Below are 27,108 nucleotides of genomic sequence, written 5' to 3' on the forward strand. Positions count from 1 at the left end.
TGGGAATGGGGGAGAGAAGGAGAGCATTAAAAAAAGGAACCCAAGCAAATGAGAAGTGACATTTAAAAGGAAAGCAATGTTATGAAACCAGTATGAGGAAATCGGGTTCAGTTGAAATATGAGTAGAACTCATGACGAGGCAGTTGATGCTAAATCTGAAGATGCAACGTCTCACTTCAGTGTCAGATTCAGGTTCGTTATGGCTATAAATTATTTAAATCAGAAACGTGGGATTTTAAACGGGTAATTGTGTGAAAAATTGGGATTGATTATATTGAAATTAAAAACAGACAACTTGTTTTGGAATCCTGTGCTCCAATTATAATTAATTTGTCATCAAGGGAGCACTTGATTCAGAGAGACGTATTTGCTTGGTTCTTTATCTCGGAGAAAGAGAGAGAGGAATCTTTTGTTGTATGGGGAGGGTTTGAATGCAGATCTGAGGGCAATATACGATATTCTTCTAAATAGTCAATTTTGCTTCATTAAATAATAGAGATGGAGAATCTCCTTGATAAATAGGAAACTGAGTTATATCGATTGGTTTTAAGGAATTATGCAGCACGGAAGGAGGTCCTTAGTTCATCATGGTTGTGCATTTTGCAATGCATGAAACAAGTGGAGATAAAGATAGAGTTTGAGTGTTCACAATAAAGTCAATAGGGGTGAATTTTGACAGAGGAACTTTCTTTGCCTACTCTAACATCAGCCGAAGAGAGTTGCAACAACCTCGGAGGGAAATGGTGCAATGTGTGCGGCATTTCCACGACTCTTGAAAATCCCAATCTCCAACCCTCGGGGTCTTAAATCTTCCAGATCAGGAAGGTCCCCTGCCCTGTTGAATACAACATATATTTTTGGAATTCTGCCTGTGACAGGATGGGTTTGAATGTTTTTGCTGGTGCATTTTTTTTAAAGTTGAAAAGCACTGTTCTAGCGTTGCACAATCATTTCGAATGAACAATTTGTGTTGCAAACTATCACAGTTCCCAAAAGTTAATGTTTAATGAGGTTCCCAACCTGAGCACGTTTTGAATTTAAAACACAGCTGTGGTCACATCAATCTGCTGCATTTATCCTTTTATCTTTTTGCTTTTTGAAGGGTTTCCTTGCTGACAAGCCGAAAAAGGAAAAACGCTCCTCCAAAATATGGTGCACCCAAAGCTTTGCCAAGGATGAGACTAGGGTAATGTGTTTGATGGTTCACTTGCCCAAAACATAGATTGTAGATCACTCTGCTGTGATTGGAAGTGTCCCTGGAGGTCTTATGGAATTTATAATTCCAGTGTTCTCTCATTTTGAAAGTTCTAATGCAAAACTTTATAGTGTTGAAGGACCCAAGTTAGGGCAGCAAGGTGTTACAATGGTTAGCACTACTGCCTCACAGTGCCAAGGACCCAGGTTCGACTTGCGGCTTGGGTCACTGTCTGTGCAGAGTCTGCACGTTCTCCCTGTGTCTGCCTCACAGCACCAGGGACCCGGGTTCGATTCTTCCAGATGTTCCAGTTTCCTCCCACAGTCTGAAAGACGTGCTGGTTAGGTGCATTGGCTGTGCTAAATTCTCCCTCCGTGTACCCGAACAGGCGCCAGACACTGGCGACTAGTGGATATTCACAGTAACTTCATTGCGGTTTTAATGTAAGCCTGCTTGTGACAATAATAAATAAACTTAAAAACCATTCACTTTTGTACAAATCCTTGCATTTTGTATTTGCATTTTTGTATTTTGAACTTCATTGCAGTGATAATGTAAGTTAAATATTGGTCAGGATATCGGAGAGAGTTTCCCCCTGCTCACCTCCGAATAGTCCCATTGGGTTATTTGAGTCCGTCTAATAAGAAGGAATCGGCCTCAATTTAAAATTGCACCTGACAGGTAGCACCTCCAACAGTACAACACTCCCTCAGTACTGCAGTGGAGCTTGAACCTGGATTTTAGGCTCAAGTCTCTTGGAGTGGGACTTGATGAGAGTGCGACCCACTGAAATAAGACTAATAAATATCGTATGCGGGCACAAAGTTCCATGGGTGACATCAAAGCTGAATCTAAACCTCTCATCCTGAAGACTGCATCCCCTTGACGGTACAGCACTGCCTTTAGTACCGTATGGGGTTTCGGCTTGGAGGTTATGCTCAGATCTCTGATGGCATTCCATTCGAAGCTGTGTCTTGAGAAGAGGAATGAAAATTGGGGGAAAACACTTGTTTACTTTTGGCCCCTGATGTGCAGTTTGCGTACAGTTTATGGCCAGAATTTTAGCGACATGCGAGGCTCCCAGAACGGAATTCTCCGTTGGCCTCGGGCCGGATTTTACGAGCCTCGCCCAAGCGAGGTCATAAAATCCCGGCCTATAAATTTAAAAATAAGCAGTCCACAACAGAAGTGAAACTTGAAATGAGAAGCCGCAAGGGCTGAACAAATGTTGCATTGTTATTTTTTTTTTAAGTATCAATGCCTAATTTCAAATTGTTGCAAGTCTAACTTGACTCATCCACTTCGAATGTTCTGAGTCATGTCCTGCTGTGTTTGGAATAAATAGAGTTCATGACATTGCATTGTTTCCAAGATGTCGCAGGATTTAATTCACCCCCAGTGTGATATTAAGAACTCGCTTGCAAACATGTCCTTGTGAGATTCCTCAGCTATTACTAGAACTAATCTACTTATTTAAAATGTGTTTTTTTTTAAAAAGAATGTCCTTCATTAAGAAACAATGAACAAATTTTGTGCAGGCCCGTTGCTGTGACGAGACAATGGCTCTCAGTTTGATTTCAGTCTGTGTGTTAGAACCAGAGGAAAGGAATGGTCATCTCGGTATGATCACACACAATGGGTGCTTTATGCTTATTGCTGTGGCGTGCAACTCCCTGGAGTGGCAATCTATTGAACTTTTGTCTGTAAAACATTTTTACACAGGAATTCAACCATAATGTCAGCCATGTGGTACAGGGGTAAGGTTGGTGACCCCGAGTTAGAAGTTACAGGTTCAACCCTACTCCAGAACTTCACATAACCTGGACTAACGCTTGAGTGCAGTAAATTGCCCTGGAAGGAAACCAAAAGAGAAAATCTCAGCAGGTCTGGCAACATCTGTAAGGAGAGAAAAGAGCTGACATTTCGAGTCCAGATGACCCTTTGTCAAGAGCTTTGACAAAGGGTCATCTGGACTCAATGTCAGCTCTTTTCTCTCCTTACAGATGTTGCCAAACCTGCTGAGATTTTCTCTTTCGGTTTCAGATTCCAGCATCTGCAGTAATTTGCTTTTATTTTTTTGCCCTGTAAGGAACTCAGTCCCGGCTCGATTAAGGTGCAATCTGTCTGGTTTTAAGATTCCCATCTCCCCCAGAGCTAGTCCCAGTGTCTCAACACTCCAAAAACCTCACTCCTGGATCATCTTTCCAGCTACACATTCATTTTTCTTATCCTCCTATCTGTGTACTCATTTGCATGTGGTACCAGGAATAATCCAGAAATTACTACTTTCGAGGTCCTGCTTGCTAATTTCTTATCTCAGCTGACACCCCAGTTCAGTACTGAGAGTGTGCTGCACTGTGGGAGGGGTCTTTCAGATGAGATTTAAAACCAAGATTCCATTTGCTCTCTTGGGTGACGTAAAATATCCCAAAACACCATTTGAAAGAAAGGTAGAGGAGTTACCACCGGTGTTTCAACCAATAATTATCCCTCATTCAACATCATAAAATAGGCAACAGAGTGAGTCCTACATTGTTGGATGTGCTGTCTTTCCATTGCCTCAATCGGGATCTTGGGTTCATGTCACACTATTTGTAACCCCCACGACTTGCCTGGGCTTGCAAAATCTCACTAACTGTCCTGGCTGGAGACAATGCACACCTCTTTAACCTGTGCTTAAACCTCTCTCCACTCACATTGTCTGTACCTTTAAGACTTGGTTACCTGTAAACTCTCACATTCCAACCATTATCTTGTAAATTGAGTTTGTGTCTGTATATGCCCTGTTTGTGACTCACCTGATGAAGGAGCTTGAGGCTCCGAAAGCTAGTGCTGCCAAACAAACCTGTTGGATTTTAACCTGGTGTTGTGAGACTTCTTACTGTGCTTTCCAATGTCTGCCAGGGCAGGTGGACATAAAAGATGTCATGGCAGTATTTTGAGGAAGATATTCCTGATTTCCTAACCAGAATCCCTGGCTTAATCCACACCAGTCGAACAAATTAACTGGTGACTGCTGTTTGCAGGACCTTGCTATATGCAAAACTCGCCTGTGTTTACGTACACTGTGACAGAGATTAGATTTCAAACGAGGTCATGAAAACTGCTACGTAAGTGTTAGTTTTCTTCTGTAGGACAGTTGCTGCAGGAATGAGAGAGGATTAGGTCTCCTTGTGTTCTGGAGGGGAAGGAGAGAAAAGGCAAGCTTTCGAAACTGGCTTTCTCCATGACACAGTGATCAAAAGAAAGACCAGCATTTATATAGCGCCTTGCACATCACAGAATATCCCAAAGCAGTTTACAACCAATGAAGTACTTTTGAAGTGTAAAAAAAGTAAAGTTGCCATACCCCCAGATGACCATAGGGGCATAGAATACAAGAGTAAGGAGGTTATGTTGAACTGGATGTTGACACTAGTTTGGCTTCAGCTGAAGAATTGCACCCAGTTCTGGGCACGCACTTTAGGAAAAACGTGAATGGTTCCAGAGATGAAGAACTTCAGTTGTGAAGCTAGATTGGTGGTGATTTAACCTGAGGATCACCACACCTCGGGCGAGAGCCATGGTTGAGAAGGTGGGGCCTTTATGAATAACTCACTGTTGTAATGTAGGAAGTGCAGCAACCAATTTTTGCACAGCAAGCTCCCACAAACAGCAATGTGATAATGACCAGATAGCGTATTTCATTATGTTGAATGAGGGATAATTATTGGTTGAAACACCGGTGGTAACTCCTCTACCTTTCTTTCAAATGGTGTTTTGGGATCTTTTACATCACCCGAGAGAGCAAATGGAATCTTGGTTTTAAATCTCATCTGAAAGACCCCTCCCACAGTGCAGCGCACTCCCAGTACAGAACAGGGATGTCAGCTGAGATAAGAAATTAGCAAGCAGGACCTTGAAAGTAGTAATTTCTGGATTACTCCCAGTACCACATGCTAATGAGTATGCAAATATGAAGATAAGGCAAATAAATGTGTAGCTGGAAAGATGATCCAGGAGTGAGGTTTTTGGAGTCTTGAGACATTGAAACTAGCTACGGGGAAGATGGGAATCATAAAACTAGACAGATTGCACATTAATAGAGCCAGGACTGAGTTACCTGCAGGGCAATTTACTAGTGCTACTGGGGAGAGTTTAAATTAACTTGGCAGTGATATGGGAACCAAGAGGAAATATCAGAGAGGAACACTGAGGTGCACAGAATACTGAAACCGATAGCTGGCACTAGAGTAGGAAATAGTAAGTTATTAAGTGGAGTTAGAGTAAGAGAGAAAGTAATGAAGTCTAAATGAGGGTAGATGTTCGTGTTTGTGAATACGTGGAGTTTGATAAATAAGATTGGTGAGGAACAGGTGCAGATCGACATGTGGAAATGTGGTGATGTGGCCATAACAGAGACCTGGCTCAAAGATGGGTTTTAAATATTACCGGATACAAGGGGCTAAATTTTACCTGCTCCCAGTGAATGTGTTTCCCCCAATGGCGGGGGCATGTAAAATGGGGTGGATGCCATGCCACAACCTTCCCATAACACACATAGTCAGGCCAGATGCTAATGTCAATGCCTGCTTCCATATTTAAATGAGCAATTAAGGGTCCATCAACCTTGTTCTCAAGCCTATTGACCCTGATGAGAGCAAGAAGCCTGCACCATTTTTACTTTTGGGTGCGGGCAGCTTGATTTTTAACCAGCGCTGGTTAAAGGGCAGGAAGAAGGAGGAGATCCAATCTTCAGGGGTTACCCTTTATTGACCTTCCTGAGACTAAACACCCTCTTCCTTCCCACCTGCCTCTTCCCTTAAATCCAACATGAAGCTTCTATAAGGAGGGTGCAGGAGCAGCGAGACCTGAGTGAATGTGCGTAAGTCATTGAAGGTGGCAGGACAGGTTGAAAGAGCAGTTAATAAAACATGCAGGCTTTGCTAATAGGGGCATAGAATACAAGAGCAAGGAGGTGATGTTGACACTAGTTTGGCATCAGCTGAAGAATTGCACCCAGTTCTGGGCACGCACTTTAGGAAAAGCGTGAAGGCATTGGAAAGAGTGCAAAAAAGATTCATGAGAATGGTTCCAGAGATGAGGAACTTTGGTTGTGAAGATAGATTGGAGAAGTTGGGGCTCTTTTCCTTGGTGAAGAGAAGGCTGAGAGGCGATTTGATAGAGATATTCAAAAGCATGAAGTGGATGGATTAGATGGGGAGAAACCCTTCCCACTCCTCAAAGGATTGCGAATGAGAGGCACAGATTTAAAGTAATTGGTCAAAGAAGCAAAAGCGACATGAGGAAAAACTTTTTCATGCAGCAAGAGGTTTAGGCCTGGAAAGCACTGCCTCAGTGTGGTGGAGGCAGGTTCAATCGAAGCATTCGAAAGAGAATTAGATTGTTATAAATTGCTCACTTGGAGAGCAGGTGTCGACTCGATGGGCTGAATGGCACTGGAACAGTTTGTGATTCAGGTGTGTGTGAAGCCTCAGAAAAGAACCTGGGATCTGACTCATCACACATGGCTGTTGGCGATTGAGAGGTTGCTGTTGTTTGAATAAATCTGCCATTAATTTTCAGAAAGCAATAGAGATCTGTTATTGAGTAGAGTGTGAGACATAAAAGCTATGCCTGCAGTTGTACAGAGAAATCTTTTATGCTGAGGAACAGACTCCAGAGCTAATTTAACATTATCGTTATGGGAGGGAAAATGCGCATGGGGTTTCTTTTATATTCAGCTTTTGCACTGTTGCATTAGAAAGTACCCATTCGATCCATGTTTTATAGATTACAGACTTGGCCAGTTTTGTTTCTTGAGCAGAATGTTACTGCTTGTCAGGCTCTGTTTGAGGCAATGTCAGGGAGGAATTCCTCCCATTTTCCTGAATGGCGGTTGGAAATCATATATATTAGGGCGGCACGGTGGTTAGCACTGCTGCCTCAGAGCGCCAGGGACCCGTGTTTGATTCCGGCCTTGGGTGACTGTGTGGAACTTGCACGTTCTCCCCGTATCTGCGTGGGTTACCTCCAGGTGCTCTGGTTTCCCCTCATAGTCCAAAGATGTTCAGGTTAGGCGGATTAACCACGCTAAATTGTTCCTTAGTGTCCAAAGATGTGCAGGCTAGGTGGATTAGCCAAGTTAATTGCCCTTTATTGTCCCAAGATGTGCGGGTTATGTGGATTGGCTGTGCTAAATTGCCCCTTAGTGTCCAAAGATGTGTAGGTTAGGGAGATTAGCCATGCTAAATGTATTGTGTTCTTAAGAATTTATTTTTTCCACACCAGGCTTCCTCTGATGTCATGCGTTCTGCCAAGTTGCATGTTTCCACGCCCAGCTTACCGGACTGCCTGGACTTGAAAAGTATCTCTGTCCCCCTTACTATAAAGGAAGATTACTTTCAGCTGCAGCAGGATTTCTGTTCTGTATCGCAGAAAGGTAACGATGAGGGTACTCATATGGGTTTGGCCTCAAAGACTACAGCATGGGTTCGCCAGTTTATTACCAAGGCTTAAAGGGATAAGTTGTCAAGCCAGATGGAAATAACTTTGGCTTGCATTCCCTTCAATTTAAAGAGTTCAGATCAGAAAGCACTCTACACAAAGTAGTGGAAATCTCAAACTCTGTTCCCCCGCAGGAATTGGAAATTTTAAGACTGACATCTTTGTTAAGAGAGACCTGGAACAGAAGCGGGTAAATGGGGAACCGATGGCATAGTGGTATTGTCACTGGACTAGTAATCTAGAGAGCCAGGGTAATGTTCTGGCAACCTGCGTTCAAATCCCGTCACGGCAGATAGTGAAATTTCAATTCAACAATAGATCTGGAATTAAGAATCTGATGATGACCATTGTCAATAGTCGTAAAACCTCTTCTGGTTCACTAATGTCTCTGAGGGAAGGAAATCTGCTGTCTTTACTTGGTCTGGCCTGCATGTGACTCCAGGCCGACAACAATGTGGTTGACTCTTAACTGCCCTCTGAATTGACCGAGCAAGCCACTCATTTCAAGGGCAATTGGGGATGGGCAGTAAATAAGACCATAAGATATCGGTGCAGAATTAAAGTCTGCCCCGCCAGAGTCCAAAATTGCTCACAGTACTCCAAAAGTAGTCTGACCACAGCCTTATAAAGCCTCAGCAGTCCACCCCTGCCTTTGAATGCTGATTTTTGCCAATGATGCCCATGTCCCGTGAATGAATAGAAAAAAATGGAGGTGAGATTCAGATTGGATGTAATTAAATTATGGAACAGGTTTGAGGGGCTGAATAAGCTTGCCCTTGTTACTAAAACGAGTCCTTCACGGATGCTGAATGCAGGCTCCCATGAGCAGGGAATGGAGTCGCCACTGGACTGTTGACAGTTGATGCCAACTGGCATTTGCACCGTGGTTGACGCCTTCACACACAATCTTGTATCAAACACACACTTCCTGCCCACCAGCCTTCCTTCCTGATTTCACAATTCGGGCTCAGCCATTTGTCTCGGCCACTTCTTCGTTAAGAATGACTGTCAGCACTACGTGTCTTCCTATCCGCCCTCAACCTACCTCATTCCACCTCTGCTGCTGTAGTATGTGCAGCTGGGGAAGGCGGAAGGAAGATGACCATCCCGATAGATTTCACTACAGGGGATAAAGATGAGAAGGAAGGGGTGTTACCTCCTTTTGGGGAGGGGGTGGGTGGGAACCACTTCCCACTACCAGACCACGAAATAGTAAGAAGTCTCACAACATCAGATAAAAGTCCAACAGGTTTAGTTGGAACCACAAGCTTTTGGAGCACTGCTCCTTCATCAGGTAAGTCACCTGATGAAGGAGCAGCTCTCCAAAAGCTCGTGATTCCAAATAAACCTGTTGGACTTTAACCTGATGTTGTGAGACGCCTTACTGTGCCCACCCCAGTCCAATACCAGCATCTCCACATCATTGATACCACGAAATAGAACCGCACCGTTATGTCTCCACGACTCCTCCCACTATGCCCCCTTCCCCACTCTGTCTTTCTGGGATCCCCAATCCCTGCCCAACCAAAATGCCCGGATTACCTTCAAGATCACTATCCCTGTTATTTCTCTTTGGGGCCTACATGTCGTCTAGGCAATTGCCACTATTTCTGGCTTCTGTGATTACAGAGCTGTCAGCCAATTGGATTGGCCAGCATCTCTCCAGGGTCTGGGACTTCCTGTCCCTTTGGGAATAAAAAATCCACTCGAGTAAGTAAACCCTGGCTGGATTTAAAATAATCTGTCTCTATAAAATTCACCCCATGCTGTCGCAATACAATTGCAGTTCTGTGAAACAGGGAGCAGAATTCTCCCAAAAACATTCCAAGGGCGAGATCTCACCGGCCGTTCACGCCACGCTCCCGCTGCAGCGAAGTCGGAGAATGCGGGATGGGAAAATTCCAGCCTCTTACCGGTGGTAAAATTCCGGCCAAAGTGTTTTCCCCAGCGGGAAAACCGGTGAGATTCCCGCTGAGTGGTGGGGGGGGGGGGGGGGGGGCAGTTCAGTTCCGGATGACTGAACAGTCATCCAGACTTCAACTGTTAGCTGTGTTCTCTCTCCACAGATGCTGTCAGACAAAATGCCCATGCGGCAGAGTGAGAAATTAAAATGGTGTGCTCGGTTTAAGAGGTGAATGACTTCACATTTTTTTCTCCTTCTTTTGTTTCAGTTCACTCGAGTCTGAAGTCCCTCTTCAACACCCTTACGATTGAGAGGGAGAAGCTGAAGCAGTTGTGGCCGGAGAAAGAACCGGATCCCGTTGCACCAGCCATCCAGATCACTAACCTAAAGAACACCTTATCTGAGGTGAGAACACCTTTTAGTCTTGTCACTTTGCTCAGTTTCTGATTACACTGTATCAGTGCCCTGCGATACACACTTCCCGCCTCCTGTTAAACCTCTCTCATTTCCTGTTCAGATTATCTGGGTAGCTGAACAAATTTATTATCTACTAATTGTTGCATTTGCAAAAATGTAAATCACACTGCTTAGGAATAGGAGTAAGCTTGTGCCTGTTCCACCAGTTGGGTTTGATGATGGTTGACCTGTATTTTAACTCTTACTTACCTTGGTTCCGTAACCGGTGATACCCTTGCCTAACCAAAAATTAAACAATCTCGGTTTTGAGATTTGGAATTGGCCCTCCCCCTCAACAGATTTTGGATGGCGAGCGTTTTGGGGGACATGGGGAAGAAGTGTGTTCCAGATTTCCATCATGCTTTACGTGAAGAGGAGCTTCCTGTTTTATCTCTAATTTTACGTTATATTCTTCTGGCCTCTCCCACCAGGATAAAGAGCCTTTCGGCCACCTTCAACACTTTGCTGATGGCTCAGTGGGCACAAGTACTGTTCATTGGAAAAACTGGCACTCACTGCTACACTGGACAGCACAGTGGTTGGCACTGCTGCCTCTCGGAGCCAGTGACCAAGGTTCAATTCCAGCCTTGGGTGACTGTGTGGAGCTTGTGCATTCTCCCCGTATCTACGTGGGTTTCCTCTGGATGCTCTGGTTTCCTCCCACTGTCCAAAGATGTGTGGATTGGCCGTGCTAAATTGTCCCTTTAGTGTCCCAAGATGTATAGGTTAGGGGAATTAGCAGGATAAATATGTGGAGTAAAGGGGATAGGGACTGGGTAACATGCTCTGTTTAGAGTCAGTGCTGACCTGATAGGCTGAATGACCACCTTCTGCACTGTAGGGATACTATGATCGGTCCCAAGTTAGATTTGTGCTGAGCTTGTAGATCGGTAGCACAGTGGTTAGCACTGCTGCTTCACAGTGCCAGGGACCCAGGGTTTGATTCCCAGCTTGGCTCACTGTCTGTGTGGAGTTTGCACACACTCCCCGTGTCTACATGGGTTTCCTCCGGCTGCTCTGGCTTCCTCCCACATTCTGAAAGACATGCTGGTCAGGTGCATTGACCTGAACAGGCACCAGAATGTGGTGAATAGGGGAATTTCACAGTAACTTCATTGCAATGTTAATGTAAGCCTTACTTGTGACTAATAAATAAACTTTAGATCACTCTTGGGGTGGCATTGGAGGCATTACCAGTTGACCTGAACACCTACGGGCGTGATGTCAGCCAGCGGGAGCTATTGCAGAGTCCGGTAACTCCATTTTTCTCTCCCACGGACTCCGCAATACCTGGTGAGTATTCCCATCATTTTCTGTTTTTGTCTTCAGAAACTTATATTGTCTAAATCTGACCTGGGATTGAAACCCTTCCAACACCAACAACCACTCTAATTCATGAGACTTGGATAATTCGGACTCTCATCTAAGCTAAACTCCCTTGTGGCTAATCAACAAAACTAACCTATGGATTGTCCCTAGGTCATGTCTCAGAATGCTGATCTCCGGAATCGTCTGCACAGAATCCAGTGCCTGTCCAGTTTTACAGACGTGGTGACTGACCCACTGTCTCCTGTCAAAGCTGAAGAGGTAAACTAGAATTCTTATACCGAGATCTGGAATTGTTTGTGTTTCTTCTTTTAATCTGAATTGGCAAGACTGTGTGAATCAACAGAGATGATGGTTTAAAGTATCTTTAAAGTGAGTGTGTCCCCATAGGTACCAAGTGTGCACCTCTCGTGATCATACTGTTCTCATCCAACTATCCTTCTATTCATTTCCTCTGCACAGTGGTTAGCACTGCTGCCTCACAACGCCAAGGACCTGGGGTTCGATTCCCGGCTTGGGTCACTGTCTGTGCAGAGTCTGCACGTTCTCCCTGTGTCTGTGTGGGTTTCCTCCGGGTGCTCCGGTTTCCTCCCACAGTCCAAAAGATGTGTTGGTTCGGAGCACTGGCCATGATAAATACTCCCTCCGTGTACCCGAACAGGTGCCGGAGTGTGACGACTAGGAGATTTTTGCAGTAACTTCATTGCAGTGCTAATGTAAGCCTGCTTGTGACACTAATAAATAAACTTTTAATTTAAAAACGTGCTTCTCTTTCCTGTACTCTGTCTCATTATTGTTTGAAATCCGACCCACTGCTGTGGTATCATCAGCAAGCTTGAAAAACGATTTGGAGCGGAATTTGGCCACAGTCATCGGTGTATAAGGAGTATAGTAGGGGGCTGAGGACACAGCCTTGTGGGGCACCGGTGTTGAGGATGATCGTGGAGGAGATGTTGTTGCCTATCCTTACTGATTGCAGTCTGTGGGTTAGGAAGTTCAAGATCCAGTCGCAGAGGGAGGAGCCAAGCCCCAGGCCACAGTGTTTAGAGCTGAGTTTTGTAGGAGTAATGGTGTTGAAGGCTGAGCTGTAGTCAATAATTAGCAGTCTGACATGGGTGTCTTTGTTATCTAGGTGTTTCAGGGTTGAGTTCAGGGCCAGGGAGATGGCATCTGCTGTGGATCTGTTGTGGTGGTAGGCGAGCTGTGCACACTAACTAACTAAGTCAGTTTCTATAGTGGTGTACTTGTTCAGGCTGGTCGAAGAGTTTTTAAATACTATCCAGTCTACTGACTCTGAGCCGTCCAGTAGGAGATCATCCAATTCCTCAGACCAACATTGCACGACTTTCTTTGACGGATTCTCCCATTTCAGTTTTTGCTTGTAAGCAGGAGCACAGCCTTGTGGTCTGATTTGCTAAAGTGTGGGTGATAGAGCGGTAGCCTTGTCTGAAATTTGTGTAACAATGGTCTAGGATGTTTGGGCCTCTGGTGGAACAGGAGACGTGTTGGTGGTATCTTTGTAAGACGCTCTTGAGCTTGATCTGATTGAAGTCCCCGGCCACGATGAACAAGGCCTCGGGATGTTTCATCTCAAGGCTATTTGCAGTGGTGTATTTTTCTTCCAGTGCGTTCTTCACGCCCGCATGGGGCATGGGATGGGATGTAAATGGCTGTCAGGACAACAGAGGTGAACTCCTGTGGAAGATAGTAGGGGCGGCATTTTAGTGTCAGGTATTCTATGTCCGTGGAACGGAAACTTGCCAGTGTTGCTATGTCTAGGTACCTCGAGGTGTTGATTAGGAGGTAGATCCCACCTCCCCTAGCCTTGCCTGAGGTTGCTGTATGGTCCATTCGATGGAGTGAGAAGCCCCCTGGTTGTAGGGCACAGTCCAGTGAAGCAGAAATGTTGAGGATTAACCAGACGAGGCACGTTGAGTACTCTATCTTCTAAGCTTTATTACTTGCCAGCAAGGAGAACAGATGCAGTGAATTTCACTATGATGTTCTAACAGAGCTCTGCAAAACAGTGTCAGTTAAGGCACTATTCAGCCAATGAGAGAGAACATGCCAGTTAAAGCACTTATAGTTCGGTGTGTACTTTCAACCAATAGATTTTAGCATCATTTCGATCCTTCATTTGCATCCTTATCACCTATATACGCAGCTGTGCAGAATCCTTGACATTTTTAGCAGGCAATGTTCAATAAACATCCTGATTTCCTTCAACCACAATCAGCACTTGGAGCATTCTGTGTTTTCTCAAGGACCCACTCAGACCCTTCACCTGCTAACAGCTGGTTCCAACTTCCACAGGAGTGAGCCATGTCTCCGTGAAACAGAGTACACAGCAGTCCCTCAGTTCTCTTCAAAGGGACATTAGATAGGTAACGGAGGGAAAAAGCAATAGGATAGATTGATGGGGCTAGATGGAGAGGGGTGTGAGGAGGCTTGTGTGGAGCTTAAACACTGACAGTATCTATTGGGCCAACTGGCTCTTTTTGAACTGTTCATACTTTGTATAAAACTGGCTCCTTGTAGGCCCAATGACATTTGAAACAATGCTTACAAGCTGCTCTTTGACCGCCTTTTGCCTTCTATTAGTTTATGGAAAGGTAGTGAGTGGTGTTAATACATATTAGCAAGAAAATGCTGCAGAGATCAAGGGTTTCTCTCTGAGTGCTGATCTCCTGGGGTTCCATGTTTAATGAAAAGATGCATCTAAACCACCGAGTGAGTTGCCACTCCATGCTTTCCTGATGGTGATTCTCTAACACGCCTGATTCTCCCAGCTGCAACTTGTGTTGACATCAGCCAGTATAAATGATCAGAAAAATTATTGAACAGTTGAATTAATGGTGAGTATCCATCATTGTGGAAATTGTGAATGGATTTCAAAAGCAGTCTGCCGGGTTAGGTAGGGATTAACATTGTTGGCTAGCCGTCACCTAGGAAATTTGCTTTCAAATCCAGCACATATTTACGGAAGAATGTTATTAGCTGCTGCTGCCTTGGAAAGTTCCTGTGTACTCCTTTATCTGGTGATCATGACTGAGCTGTGTTTGCATTGTGGCACGGTGGCATTGCAGCCTCACAGTGCCAGGGACCTGGGTTCGATTCCCGGCTTGGGTCACTGTCTGTGCAGAGTCTGCATGTTCTCCCATGTCTGCGTGGGTTTCCTCCGGGTGCTCTAGTTTCCTCTCTCAGTCCGAAAGACGTGCTGGTTAGGTGCATTGGCCATGCTAAATTCTCCCTCGGTGTACTCCAACAGGCGCCTAGAGGATTGTGGCGCCCAGAGGATTTTCACAGTAACTTCATTGCAATGTTAATGTAAGCCTACTTGTGACGAATGAATAACCTTTACTGAACTAATAAGATCAGAAGGATTTTTTAGATGCCCTGTTGTGTTGGAAATGCTTGCTCAGAGGGCACTCTGACAGTGGGTTTTAACGTCATGTTAATTACGTTGTTAAGGTTAAGAGAAACAGATGATGGGTAATTAATTGCCTTCTGGCAGGATAAATAGTGGATAGCTGGGACACTGAGTTGAGTGAGAGGAGAGCAACAAGACTGAACAAGTCAATAATTCCTCTCAGTAAAGAAAAACTGTGTCTTAGTTTCAGTTTCAATGAACTTGGATCCTGTAAACAAACTTGTGTGTTACTAAGGATCCTGGAATCTCTGCATGAAGAGAGGGAATACTGTAACGAATCTCATATTTCTGGTGCATGGGAGCTGAGTTCAGAGTCATTGCATCATTCAGCATGGAAGGAGACCATTCAGTCCGTGTTGTGCCTGTTCCAGCTCTGAAGGAGTTACCCATTCTTCCCACTTGCCTGCTCTTTGTCCATTGTCTTCCAGATTTCTCCATATACCCAGATCCCTTCTGAAAGTTACTGTTGAATCTGTGTCCAGCACATTTTCAGGCAGCGCCTCCCAGATCATTCTCACGCACTCGATAAAAGCATTTCTCCTCCCCATCCTTTTTTTCCCCCGTCATTTTCAAAAGGGAATTGGATGAATATTTGGAAAGGAAAAATTTGTTGGCCTGTGGGGAAGGAGGAGGGAAGTGGAACTAACTGAGCACTTTGAAAGATCCAGTGCAAAAAGTTCCTTCTGGGCCAGGTCACAGCGTTTGATTCCCGGCTTGGGTCACAGTCTGTGTAGAGTTTGCACATTCTCCCCGTGTCTGCGTGGGTTTCCTCTGGATGCTCCAGTTTCCTCCCACAGTCTGAAAGACGTGCTGGTTAGGGTGCATTGACCCGAACAGGCGCCGGACTGTGGCGACTAGGGGATTTTCACAACTTAATTGCACTGTAATGTAAGCCTTACTTGTGACAAATAAATAAAGGTGATTTATGAAAGCTGAGTTTAACCAGAACATGCTGTTCAAACAAAAATAAATATCGAGTTGCTCCTTTGGTGCAGCAGAATTGGTGTGATTGTTCATTGTGGCTGTGGTTCAATTCTAGAAGGCCTGTGTGCAATAACTAAACAACTGGCTACATGGCTCAGAAGCAGGCCATTCGGCCTAACTAGTCCATGCTGTTGTTTATGCCCCACTTGAGCTTCCCCCTATCTTTTCTCCTCTAAGTCTACCATCAGAATCTTCTAATTCCTACTCCCTCATATTCCCTCATCTGGTTTCCCCTTAAATGCATCTGTAGATTTTGCGGGTTATGTTGATTGGCCATGCTCAATTGCCCCTTTGTGTCAGGGAGATTAGCAGGATAAATACATGGGGTTACAGAGACAGGGCCTGGATGGGATTGTTGTCACTGCAGGCTCAATGGGCCGAATGGCCTCTTTCTGCACTGTAGGGATTCTATGATACTGTTGACTTCAACCACTGCCTGAGGTAGCAGGTTTCACATTCCCTCCATTCTTTTGGGTGAAAAAGTCTCTTCTAAACTGCTTATTGGATTTCTTGGTGACTATCTTAACATAGAATCCTACAGTGCAGAAGAGGCCATTCGGCCCATCGAGTCTGCACCAACCACAATCCCACCCAGGCCCTATCCTCATAACCCCATACATTTACCCAAGCTAGTCCCCCTGACACTAAGGGGCAATTTAGCACGGCCAGTCCACCTAACCCGCACATCTTTGGACTGTAGGAGAAAACCACAGCACATGGGGAAAACCCACACAGACACGGGGAGAACGTGCAAACTCCACACAGACAGTGACCAAAGCCAGGAGTCGAACCTGGTCCCTGGCGCTGAGAGGCAGCAGTATTAACCACTGTGCCACCGTGCCGCCCATGTTATATTGATGTTCTCTAGTTATACTCCTGTATCCTACATTTATTCTGTATCTACTCTGTCAAAACCTTTCATCACTTAAATGCCTCCATTAGGTCACCCCTCAGCTTACCCTACCTACCCTGTTAATCCTTTTCTGAAATGAATACCTATCTATTTCCGGTATCATCATTGTAAACCTTCTCTGCATCTGCTTCCAATGGCTCTGTATTTATTTTTTAATATAAAATGATGACTGGGGCTGAAAACAGTGTTCCTATAATTTATAGAGGGGTGGTGAATAAAACAATGGCCCTTACGGGGGAATTATTTGCAAAATAGAATTGAATACTCGGGAATTGCTCTGAATGTGTTAAACTGACATTTTATTTTCCAAAACTTGCCTTCAGGTGGTTTGTAACCGATCACTAACTCATCAGCTGTCCTTAGACAGCAACGCATCGCTGTCTGAGTCACATGTTGAGTTCTTCGATGCTGAAGATGTGTTGCTATCGGCCTGTTCTTCTGACAATGAGGTAAATGAGTCGGGCCCTAGTTCCTGCAAACCCTGTGAATGTAAAGAATCAACAAATTTTGGCCTAACTCTTCAGCTGCACAAAGGTTTTCTCCACAGATATATATCTGCTGAGCAGATGACCCATGTCTCCCAAGCCAGTTTTGGACTTAAATTGTGGGGTGGGATTTTCCGACTGCGCTCGTCCCAAAACTGGAAAATCCCACCCGAGGTCAACAGACCTTTGCATAGTCTGCCCCCCAACCCCCTCGCAACGATTCTCTTGGCAGGCGGGATGGGAAAACTCCCCCGTGGTCTGTGCTTTTGTCAACCAAAGCATTTTGGTAGGAATAACAGCAAAATGGACTATTATTTAAATGGTAAAAAAATTGCAGCATGCTGCTGTGCAGAGGGACCTGGGTGTCCTTGTGCAGGAATCTCAAGGAGTTGGTTTGCAGGTGCAGCAGGTAATTAAGAAAGCAAATGGAATTTTGTCCTTCATTGCTAGAGGGATGGAGTTTAAAAACAGCGAGATTATGTTGCAGCTGTATACGGTGCTGGTAAGGCCACACCTGGAGTACTGTGTACAGTTTTGGTCTCCTTACTTGAGAAAGGATATACTGGCACTGGAGGGGGTGCAGAGGAGATTCACTAGGTTGATTCCGGAGTTGAGAGGGTTGGCTTATGAGGAGAGACTGAGTAGACTGGGGCTATACTGATTGGAATTCAGAAGAATAAGGGGAGATCTTATAGAACCATATAAGATTATGAAGGGAATAGATAAGATAGAAGCAGGGAAGTTGTTTCCACTGGCGGGTGAAACTAGAACTAGGGGGCATAGCCTCAAAATAAGGGGAAGCAGATTTAGGACTGAGTTGAGGAGGAACTTCTTCACACAAAGGGTTGTGAATCTGTGGAATTCCCTGCCCAGTGAAGCAGTTGAGGCTACCTCATTGAATATTTTTAAGGCAAGGATAGATAAATTTTTGAACAGTAAAGGAATTAAGGGTTATGGTGAGTGGGCGGGTAAGTGGAGCTGAGTCCACAAGAAGATCAGCCATGATCTTATTGAATGGCGGAGCAGGCTCGAGGGGCCAGATGGCCTACTCCTGCTCCTAGTTCGTATGTTCTTATTGATAGGAGCTGTAAAAAAACAGAAAAAAATGGACAACGTTCAGCATCTTTCAGGAGAAAAGCAGACCTATGTCTAAATAGACTCATGTAGACCAGAGCCTCCTGCATCGGAGCTGGAACAAGTTGGAGTTTTCACAATTTTTAAGCCAGTGCAGAGGGGAAAAGGGGGAAGAGGAAATAATAAAGGGAGGGTCTGTGGATGGGGTGCTCAGTGAGAGTCATTAAATGCTCTAAAGAGAGAGAGTGCGAAGCTAAAGGAGTTGGTGATAAAGAAACGAAAGGTGGAAGCAGAGGGAGGGATTGGTGGTTATGGCAGAACTAATACCCGCCCCTGCTGTTCTAGAAAATGGGGCATTAAGTATGACCTCAAAGTTGTTGAAAGGGTTGAGGCTGGGAGGGTGTAAAGTGTATAATCAAAAGATTAAATGCTGTTCCTCAGACTCATATTGAGCTTCGTTAAAACAGTGTCCGGGGCTGAGGGGCCAGATTGGGATGGAGAATTATTGTGGCAAGTGAGCAGGATCCCATGGTCCCAGTGCAGACTGGGTGGAGGAGCTCAGCAAAGCGCTGATCCAAGGATAAGCGTGTCATTGTTGCTGCAACATCCTTGGGTTAGGAAAGGGATAATTGCCAGGTTCGTCCCTGCTCTCAGATGGTTGTTGGAAAACATGGTCTATTTGATATCTCATGGGGACAGGGTCAGGCTCAGGCTTTGATGTGACGCAGCCATGTAGTTGAACAACCTGCCGATACTTGCTGCAAAAGGTCATGGCCTGACTAAACCCGCAAAGGAAATCTTTTAATGAGTCAGAAATGGTGGGGTGAAAATGGTTGGAGAAATTCAACGAAAAGGATTTAGGAGATGTATATATAATATATATATCCTTGTATATCAAGTCACACACCAGCCTGACTTGGAACTATATTGCTGTTCCCTCACTGTCGCTGGCTTAAAATCCTGGAAGTCCCTCCTAATAGCATAAAATCATGAGAATCCTACAGTGCAGAAGGAGGCCATTTGGCCCATCAAGTCTGAGCTATGAATGTGTCTACAAAACATGGACTGCAGTTCAAGAGGGCAGCTTCCCACCACCTTCTCTAAGGCAATCAGCAATGGGCAATAAATGCTGGCCTAGCCAGTGACATCCACATCCCTGAATGAATTTAACAAAACACGGGGGAGCAGTTCTCTCACTTTTGCCTTGGAATAATTCTTGATGCCTGCCGCCATTTGGACTCTCATCTCCAAGTTATCTTGGGTCACTGAGTTCAAAATAGAACATGGTTGGCGCTCTCATAAAAAGATACTTCGAGACCCAAAGTTACATCAGCATTTGAATAGGGTTTTTGGTAAGACCTCAGCGTAATAGTCTCTTTGGAATTTTGAGTGGCCTCTGGAAATGGATAAAAACAGCAGACCTTAACGTCGGAGCTCCCATGCCTGTAAGAGGTAGGCTCCCATTAAGAGGAATAACGTTTGTGTCTTACATTCACATGCCATTGTTATGTTACTTTGATTTGATTTGTTATTGTCACATGTATTGGGATACAGTGAAAAGTATTGTTACTTGTGCCTATAAAGACATAGCATACTTTTCTTAGAGTACGTCGGGGAGAGTGTGCATAATGTCGTGTTACAGTCATAGCTCGGGTGTCGAGAAAGATCAGTTTAATATATGATAGGACCATTCAAAATTCTGATGGCAGCGGGGAAGAAACTGTTCTTGAGTTGGTTGGTACATGATCTCGGACTTTTATTTCTTCCTGATGGAAGAAGGTGGCAGAGAGTATGTCCGGGGTGCCTGGGATCCCCGATTATGCTGGTTGCTTTTCCAAGGCAACGGGAAGCGTAGACAGAGTCAACAGATGGGAGGCTGGTTTGCGTGATGGACTGGGCTACGTTCACAACCCTTCATAGTTTCTTGCGGTCTTGGTCAGAGCAGGAGCCATACCAAGCTGTGATGCATCTGGAAAGGATGCTTTCTATGGTGCATCTGTGAAAATTGGCGAGTGGGTGCATCTCCAGAGGGTGACGGAGTAACAGGGACCAGAGAACTCCCAGCACTGTGTATTTTGAGGTATTCCACTGCATCTTATTGAGCCTGGTGGAAGGCCATGGCGTTGAATGGTTATAGATTGATGGTGAGGAATGGTGGAATAATGAATAGGTTGCCACACTGGCCAATTAGAGCCGTCTTTGTTTGTTCCCCCACAATATTAGCTGACACAACATAAAACTGCTCTGGAAAATGATTCCCTGGGGTTGGCAAGAACTCCTCTCCAGAAAATGCCCAACCCTTGTTGAGATATGACAGATACCTTGTCTCCAACTGGCCAGGCTTGGTGTGTGCATGACAACATTCTGTTTGACCATTGTGCTCATCCTGGCTAGTTCTTATCCGTTCCTCACACAGCAAACACTTCCCTTGTGCTTTACTGAACTGCAATTGGGATAAGAAATCATGGCTGGCTTTATTTTAACCATAACTTGGGTGGCACAGTGGTTAGCACTGCTGCTTCACAATGCCAGGAGGTGGGGGCGGTTTCATTCAGGGTCACTGTCTGTGTGCAGTTTGCACGCTATCCCCGTGTCTGCGTGGGTTTCCCCCGGGTGCTCAGGTTTCCTTCCACAGTCCAAAGGTGTGTAGGTTAGGTGGATTGGCCATGTTAAATTAACCCTCGTGTCAGCGGGATTAGCAGGGTAAATATGAGGGGTTAAGGGAATAGGGCCTGGGTGGGATTGTGGTCGGTGCAGACCCATTGGGCCGAATGGCCTCCTTCTGCACTGTAGGGATTCTATGAATTTTACAGAGCCCAGAGTCACCTAATGCTGATTGGAACACACCCAAATGCAATCCAATTATGGCTGAATTATCAGCCCAAATTGGCAATTCGCTCTGTGTCTGTATGGTCGGGTATCACTTTCTAAGTATATTTACTACTAAGTAAGCTCGGAAGCTAAGTATCTGGCTCTGATAGTTAATTGGTATAAGTATGATCTTTTTAAAACAGCAAAATAAATCAGGATTCACACTCATTGCGGAAGTGTGCATACTCAATAAATCTCACAACACAGGAAGAGTCCATCCAGCCCATTGTGATTGTTTTTGGAACATTCCTAGCATTTGCCATGGTTCAAACTCGATCAGCAAAAAAAAACATCTCAATGAGTTCATTGGCATTCATTTTTAAACCTGTGCTAAGTCCTAAGGCATTTTGCTTTGTCACAGATGTCGGATGATGATGACTCCACCACCAGTGAAATTACCAACAGTAACTCGGAGGAGAATCTCGACACTGTGGTTGCAGCCATTCAGGAACTGACAGGTTTGTTTGTGTTAAAATCACTAACATGAAGAACCATCTGCAGCTTGCACTCTCTCAAATCTGTGCAAAGTAGCTACAAATCTGTGCAGCAATTACACCCTGAGATCTTCATCTCACACAGCATGTTACGTTCAACTACAGCCAGAAATGCTGTGCCCTAGAGCCCCATCCTGTCCTCCTTCCTGGATTCTGATTCTAGCTTGGTCTTCAGAAAGTCTTCCTCTGAAGGGCAGCATGGTGGCACTGTGGTTAGCGCTGCTGCCTCACAGCACCAGGGGCCCAGGTTCAATTCCCAGCTTGGGTCACTGGAACGCCTCAACGTGGAGTCTGCACGTTCTCCCCGTGTCTGCGTGGGTTTCCTCCAGGTGCTCCTGTTTCATCCCACAGTCCAAAGGTGTGCAGGTTAGGTTGATTGGCCATGTTAAATAGCCCCTTAGTGTCAAGGAGACTAGCAGGGTAAATATGTGGGACTACGGGGATAGGGGCTGGGTGGGGTTGTGGTCGGTGCAGATTCAATTGGCCAAATGGCCTCCTTCTGTACTATAGGGATTCTATGAAACATTCAATCACAGTCATTACCACCCTTCCCCATTCTCTCTAAACCACTCATCCATGACTTTATTACCTCCAGACTTGACCTTTCTTCTCACTTGTCTCAAATCTTGCCTACGCACATTTCAACTCCTTTAGAATTCTCCACCTAGCTGTGTGAGCACACTTTTACCCTCTTAGTTTTAATTTTTTGTTCTCTTGATTTCTCTCTCTCCCGTTCCTCTGCACAAAGTTCTGCTCACCCACTGACTTAGAGTCAGAAGTTTACAGCATGTAAACAGGTTTCAGCCCAACTTGTCCATGCCATCTTTTTTTTTTAACTACTAAGATAGTCCCAATTGCCTGCATTTGGCCCGTATCCCTCTATATCCATCTTGCCCATGTGATTGTCTAAATGCTTTTTAAAAGACAAAATTGTTTTCTCTCCATGACTCAGCGTCAATGATTTTCAAAAAGCTTTCAGTTCAGGTTTCTCCACGACCTTTTCCTGCTGATCTGTTTGACCCAACATCTCAGTACCTGCATCATCAGTCCTCACCAATTCCGATCTGCTGTCTGCTCTCTCCTGCTCCCTGCCTGCATTGATCCTGTACGAGAACAGGGGAAACACACAGCGATTATGGCAACTATAGATTCTATATATAGAACTATATATTCATTGGGCTCTGTTTTCCAGAGAAAACAGAGCCCAATGAATCCTGCACTTTCCCAGCCCACTGCCTTCCTCAGCAGCCAATGGGGCAGAGACAGCCATGCCACAGTGGGGCTCCTGAGCCAGGCCAGGCCACACTTAGCCGAGAGTTGACCATGATGGCACATACCATCACCTCAGGAGATACCTAGACTGCCACTCATCTCAAACCCATGTCCTTTGGTTGCCTCTTGCCATTGAAGAAACAGTTATCTACTCTCATCAAAACCCCTCTTAATTTTCAATGCCTCTATCACCTCTCCCCATGACGACCTTCGTTCTAAAGAAAACATCAGGAGATTGAGAAAATTTACTGGACTCGAACACTAGTATTTTTAAGGTGACAAAATAAATGACCAGCTGAAGGAAATGGGTGGGGCAGTGAGTTAAGCTGTGCTGCCTTTCTGTGAGATGATTCTTGTAAAACCGGAAAAGCAAAATGAGGAACCAAAGTGAAGGAAGGGCATTGATAAGATTGGAAAGAATAAAAGAGAACATGATATGAGTATGGCTATGCTTCACAAATTTGAAGATTGTAGGAGGGAGGGGCGGAGTTTGGATATTATGGTCCTGGGAATGGACTTCCTGACATTAGTAATATTTTTGGCTCCCTGAACGAGATTGCTAGTTTTACTGCAGAAACTCAACCAGTTTTACGCTGTGGATCCGAACTGATTCAAAGACATAATGAGATAATTCCAACACAATTTATGCAAGGGGTCACTGCAGCAACTAACACTGTGGGGAAGGGCAATTACTTCAATCATAAGTTCATAAGATACAGGAGCAGAATTAGACCATTCGGCCCATCGAGTCCGCTCTGCCATTCGATCATGACTGATATGCACCTCATCCCCATTTTCCTGCCTTCTCCCCATAACCTTTCAACCCATTACCAATTAAAAATCTGTCTAACTCCTCAAATTTACTCACTGTCCCAGCATCCACCACACCTTTGGGGTAGTGAATTCCACAGATTCACAACCCTTTTGGGAGAAGTAGTTTCACCTCAACTCTGTTTTAAATTTGCTAGCCCTTCTCCTCAGACTATGACCTCTCGTCCAATAGGCCATTGAGGTTGGCCTATTGGAGCATGAGCTCCCTAATTATGGATCCAATTGATGGGCTAATCAGGGAGTTTTTGCCTTGTACTTAACAGGAAGTGTCAGTTCCTCTGACACCCCTGGAGATGGACTCTAACAGGAGGTATTCCATTTTCTGGGAGTGACTTACCTTGTTATCTAAAATACTTGGATAAGCTTCAAGAATTAAGCCGAGTATGCAGACCACCCGGCCTCCTCCTCCTTCCCCGCCTCCCCCCTCCCAAGTATTGTCCAGCATTACATGAGAATAACCTATTTTCTTTTTCTCATTCCTTATACTTTGGTTCTCTCTCTATCTCTCTCTCTCTCTCTCTGATGTTGGAGGAAGGGAAATTCACTGCAGAATGTAGTCTCTGGGGGCAGGGCATATGATGATCAGATTGTTTTTCTGTTCTGGGAAGTATCTGTGCTTGTTCAGCATCTCCCCCTAATGGTGAAGTTGAGATTCAATATTCTTGTTGAACCCCTGTGTATTTTGGAGAATGCTAATTGAGTTCTTTGTGTAAGCCAGCACTCAGTTGCCCTTCCTTACTATCATATTTTTGATTTGTGGATGAAAAGAGCGTTGAATTTTTTATTTTATTCATTCATGGGACATGGGCATCGCTGGTTGGCCAGCGTTTATTGCCCATCCCTAGTTGCCCTTGAGAAGGTGGTGGTGAGCTGCCTTGAGTCGCTGCAGTCCACGTGCTGTGGGCTGATCCACAATGCCGTTAAGGAGGGGACTCCAGGATTTTGACCCAGCAACTGTGAAGGAATGGCGACATATTTCCAAGTCCTTTAATAGAAATGAGGTTTTAACATAAACCCTAAAGCTTTGCTTCACCGCCATCTCTCTCAACCCTCTGCTATCATAAGCCACAAGCTGTTCTTTTGCCATTTATTTCCTCGCAGTCCTTGGCCACTGTCCCAAGCTGAACCAGACTGTCCATTAGCTCTGCAACCCACCCATAACTCCATGCTTGTCCCCACCTGGTTTCTTGCGCAAACTTTGCTTCCCTCGCCTTATTGTCTTCAGCTCCAAGCTCTGGACTTCCCTCCCTAAAGTCCTGTTGCCTCCTCTATGACTGTCCTTAAAGCCAACATCTTTGACCAAACTTTTGACCTCCTTTAGTTTGGAGTAAGTTTTTGTCTGATTACACTCTTAAAGGTTAAAGGTGCTACATCAATGCAATCTATTGTTGTATTTGCCCAGAGGGGCCATTTTCCTCTAAATTATATTTTGTCAGCACATTGAAAGTTCTGAGTTGACGGATTTACTGTCTCATTTTGTAAAGCTCTGGGCTAGGAATGCAAATTCATGAAATCAACTTTCATAGAATCCCTACAGTGCAGAAGGAGGCCATTCGACCCATCGAGTCTGCACTGACCGTCCAACAGTGCATCTTACCCAGATCCTATCCATGTAATTACCCTGATAATCCCACTAACCTGCACATCTTTGGACACTAAAGGGCAATTTACCATGGCCGATCAGCCTAACCTCACATCTTTGGACTGTGGGAAGAAATCGGAGCACCCGGAGGAAACACACGCAGACACGGGGAGAATGTGCAAACTCCACACACACACTGACCCAAGCCACGAATTGAACCCATGTCCCTGGCACTGTGAGGCATCAGTGCTAACCACTGCGCCACCGTGCCGCCAATGAAAACTTTGAACATGTGACTCTGATACACGGAAGTTTTTTGCCACTTCTTTGGAATTTGTTCCGTGTCATTAATTGAAGAATCTACAGAGAAACTGGGATGTCACCCACAGATTGAGTGTGAGTTAGAAGGTTGCATGTTAGTTGCAGATCATGTAGATTTTCAGCGGTTATGAACGAGATAAGCGACCAGTGATTGTTAGCTAAGTGAAAAGCTAAGATACCTCAGCCTGGTCCATCATATTTCTCCTAAGAAAACTACAGCTATAAATTTAGCAGAGAGACCTTTCACCAACAACAGATTGCATTTATATGGCACCTTTGACATCCGAAGGTACCTCATTCGAGTAAGCCTCCAATGAGATTTTGGCGTTGGACCATATGGAGATAGTAGGATAAGTGAGCATCTTGAAGGAGAAGGGACAGATTTAGAGGGGAATTCCAGAGCTTTGGGGTCCAGGTAGCTGAAGGCACATGCCTAATATGGAACAAAGGAAATCAGCGATGTGCAAGAGGCCAGAGCTGGAGGAATGCAGAGATCTCAGAAGAGTTACAAGGCTGTGGGGGGATTACAACAGTGAGAAGGAGGAGGATGTGGAGGGATTTAATCATGGCATGGTGGCACAGTGGTTGGCATTGCTGCCTCACGATTCCAACCTTGGGTGACTGTGTGGAGTTTGCACATTCTTCCCCCGTGTCTGTGTGGGTTTCCTCCAGGTGTTCCAGTTTCCTCCCATAGTCCAAAGATGTGCAGGTTAGGTGGATTGGCCATGTGAAATTGACCCTTTGTGTCCAAAGATATGTAGATTAGGGGGATCAACAGGGTAAATGTGTGGAGTTACGGGGATATGGTGGGATGCTCTCGGAGAGTCAGGGCAGACTTGATGGGCCAAATAGCCTCCTCCTACACTGTAGGGATTCTATGATTCTATTCTATTCTATGATTTCACGTCAGGGAAACCCTCAAACAGCAAGAGCGTCTGCTTTGTTTTCTGCATGAATGGTTTCTGAGTTAGAAAATTGAGACCAGACTAAATCTCCATTTTATTTTCTAAATTTGTAAAACAGAAGACCCTCCGAGCTGTAGTTCTGTTGATGGGATTCAACGAAGGACGTCTCTCCCAGCTCCAGGCCCCAACCTAAACAACGTCAGCCTGTGGAACATCCTGAAGAACAACATTGGAAAAGACCTGTCGAAGGTCTCTATGCCGGTTCAGCTGAATGAACCACTCAACACGCTGCAGCGACTCTGTGAGGAGCTGGAATTCAGTGAACTTTTGGACACGGCAAGCAGGACATCTGATCCATTTGAGCGCATGGTAAACTCAGTAATCTGCTCCGTGCTAGCGAACACTTGGGCGGGTGTGAGCACCTCTTCAAATGAGAGAATCTGGATCCTTCCTCTCGCCACAGCTATTAGTTTTATTACCGTGGCAGAGTGGTTAGCACTGCTGCCTCACAGCGCCAGGGACCTGGGTTCGATTCCCGGCTTGGGTCACTGTCTGTGCGGAGTCTGCATGTTCTCCCCGT

At 45.1% G+C, this 27,108-nt stretch overlaps 1 protein-coding gene across 5 annotated transcripts in view; it reads left to right on the forward strand.

Moving 5' to 3' along the window:
- The window catches only part of osbpl7 (oxysterol binding protein-like 7), a 99,964-nt gene that overhangs the window by 47,908 nt on the left and 24,948 nt on the right, over positions 1–27,108 (forward strand). For 4 of the 5 annotated variants that reach the window (XM_078224117.1, XM_078224119.1, XM_078224120.1 and 1 more), the window contains exons 9-15: positions 1,103–1,186; positions 7,466–7,616; positions 9,853–9,989; positions 11,520–11,627; positions 17,017–17,142; positions 21,485–21,581; positions 26,647–26,897. In XM_078224117.1, the coding sequence (XP_078080243.1) occupies positions 1,103–1,186; positions 7,466–7,616; positions 9,853–9,989; positions 11,520–11,627; positions 17,017–17,142; positions 21,485–21,581; positions 26,647–26,897 (954 nt within the window). The remainder of the gene's footprint in view (positions 1–1,102; positions 1,187–7,465; positions 7,617–9,852; positions 9,990–11,519; positions 11,628–17,016; positions 17,143–21,484; positions 21,582–26,646; positions 26,898–27,108) is intronic. The other variant, XM_078224121.1, reaches the window with a different exon arrangement.

The sequence above is a fragment of the Mustelus asterias genome, chromosome 11 (genome assembly GCF_964213995.1).
Source record: "Mustelus asterias chromosome 11, sMusAst1.hap1.1, whole genome shotgun sequence".
NCBI lineage: Eukaryota > Metazoa > Chordata > Chondrichthyes > Carcharhiniformes > Triakidae > Mustelus > Mustelus asterias.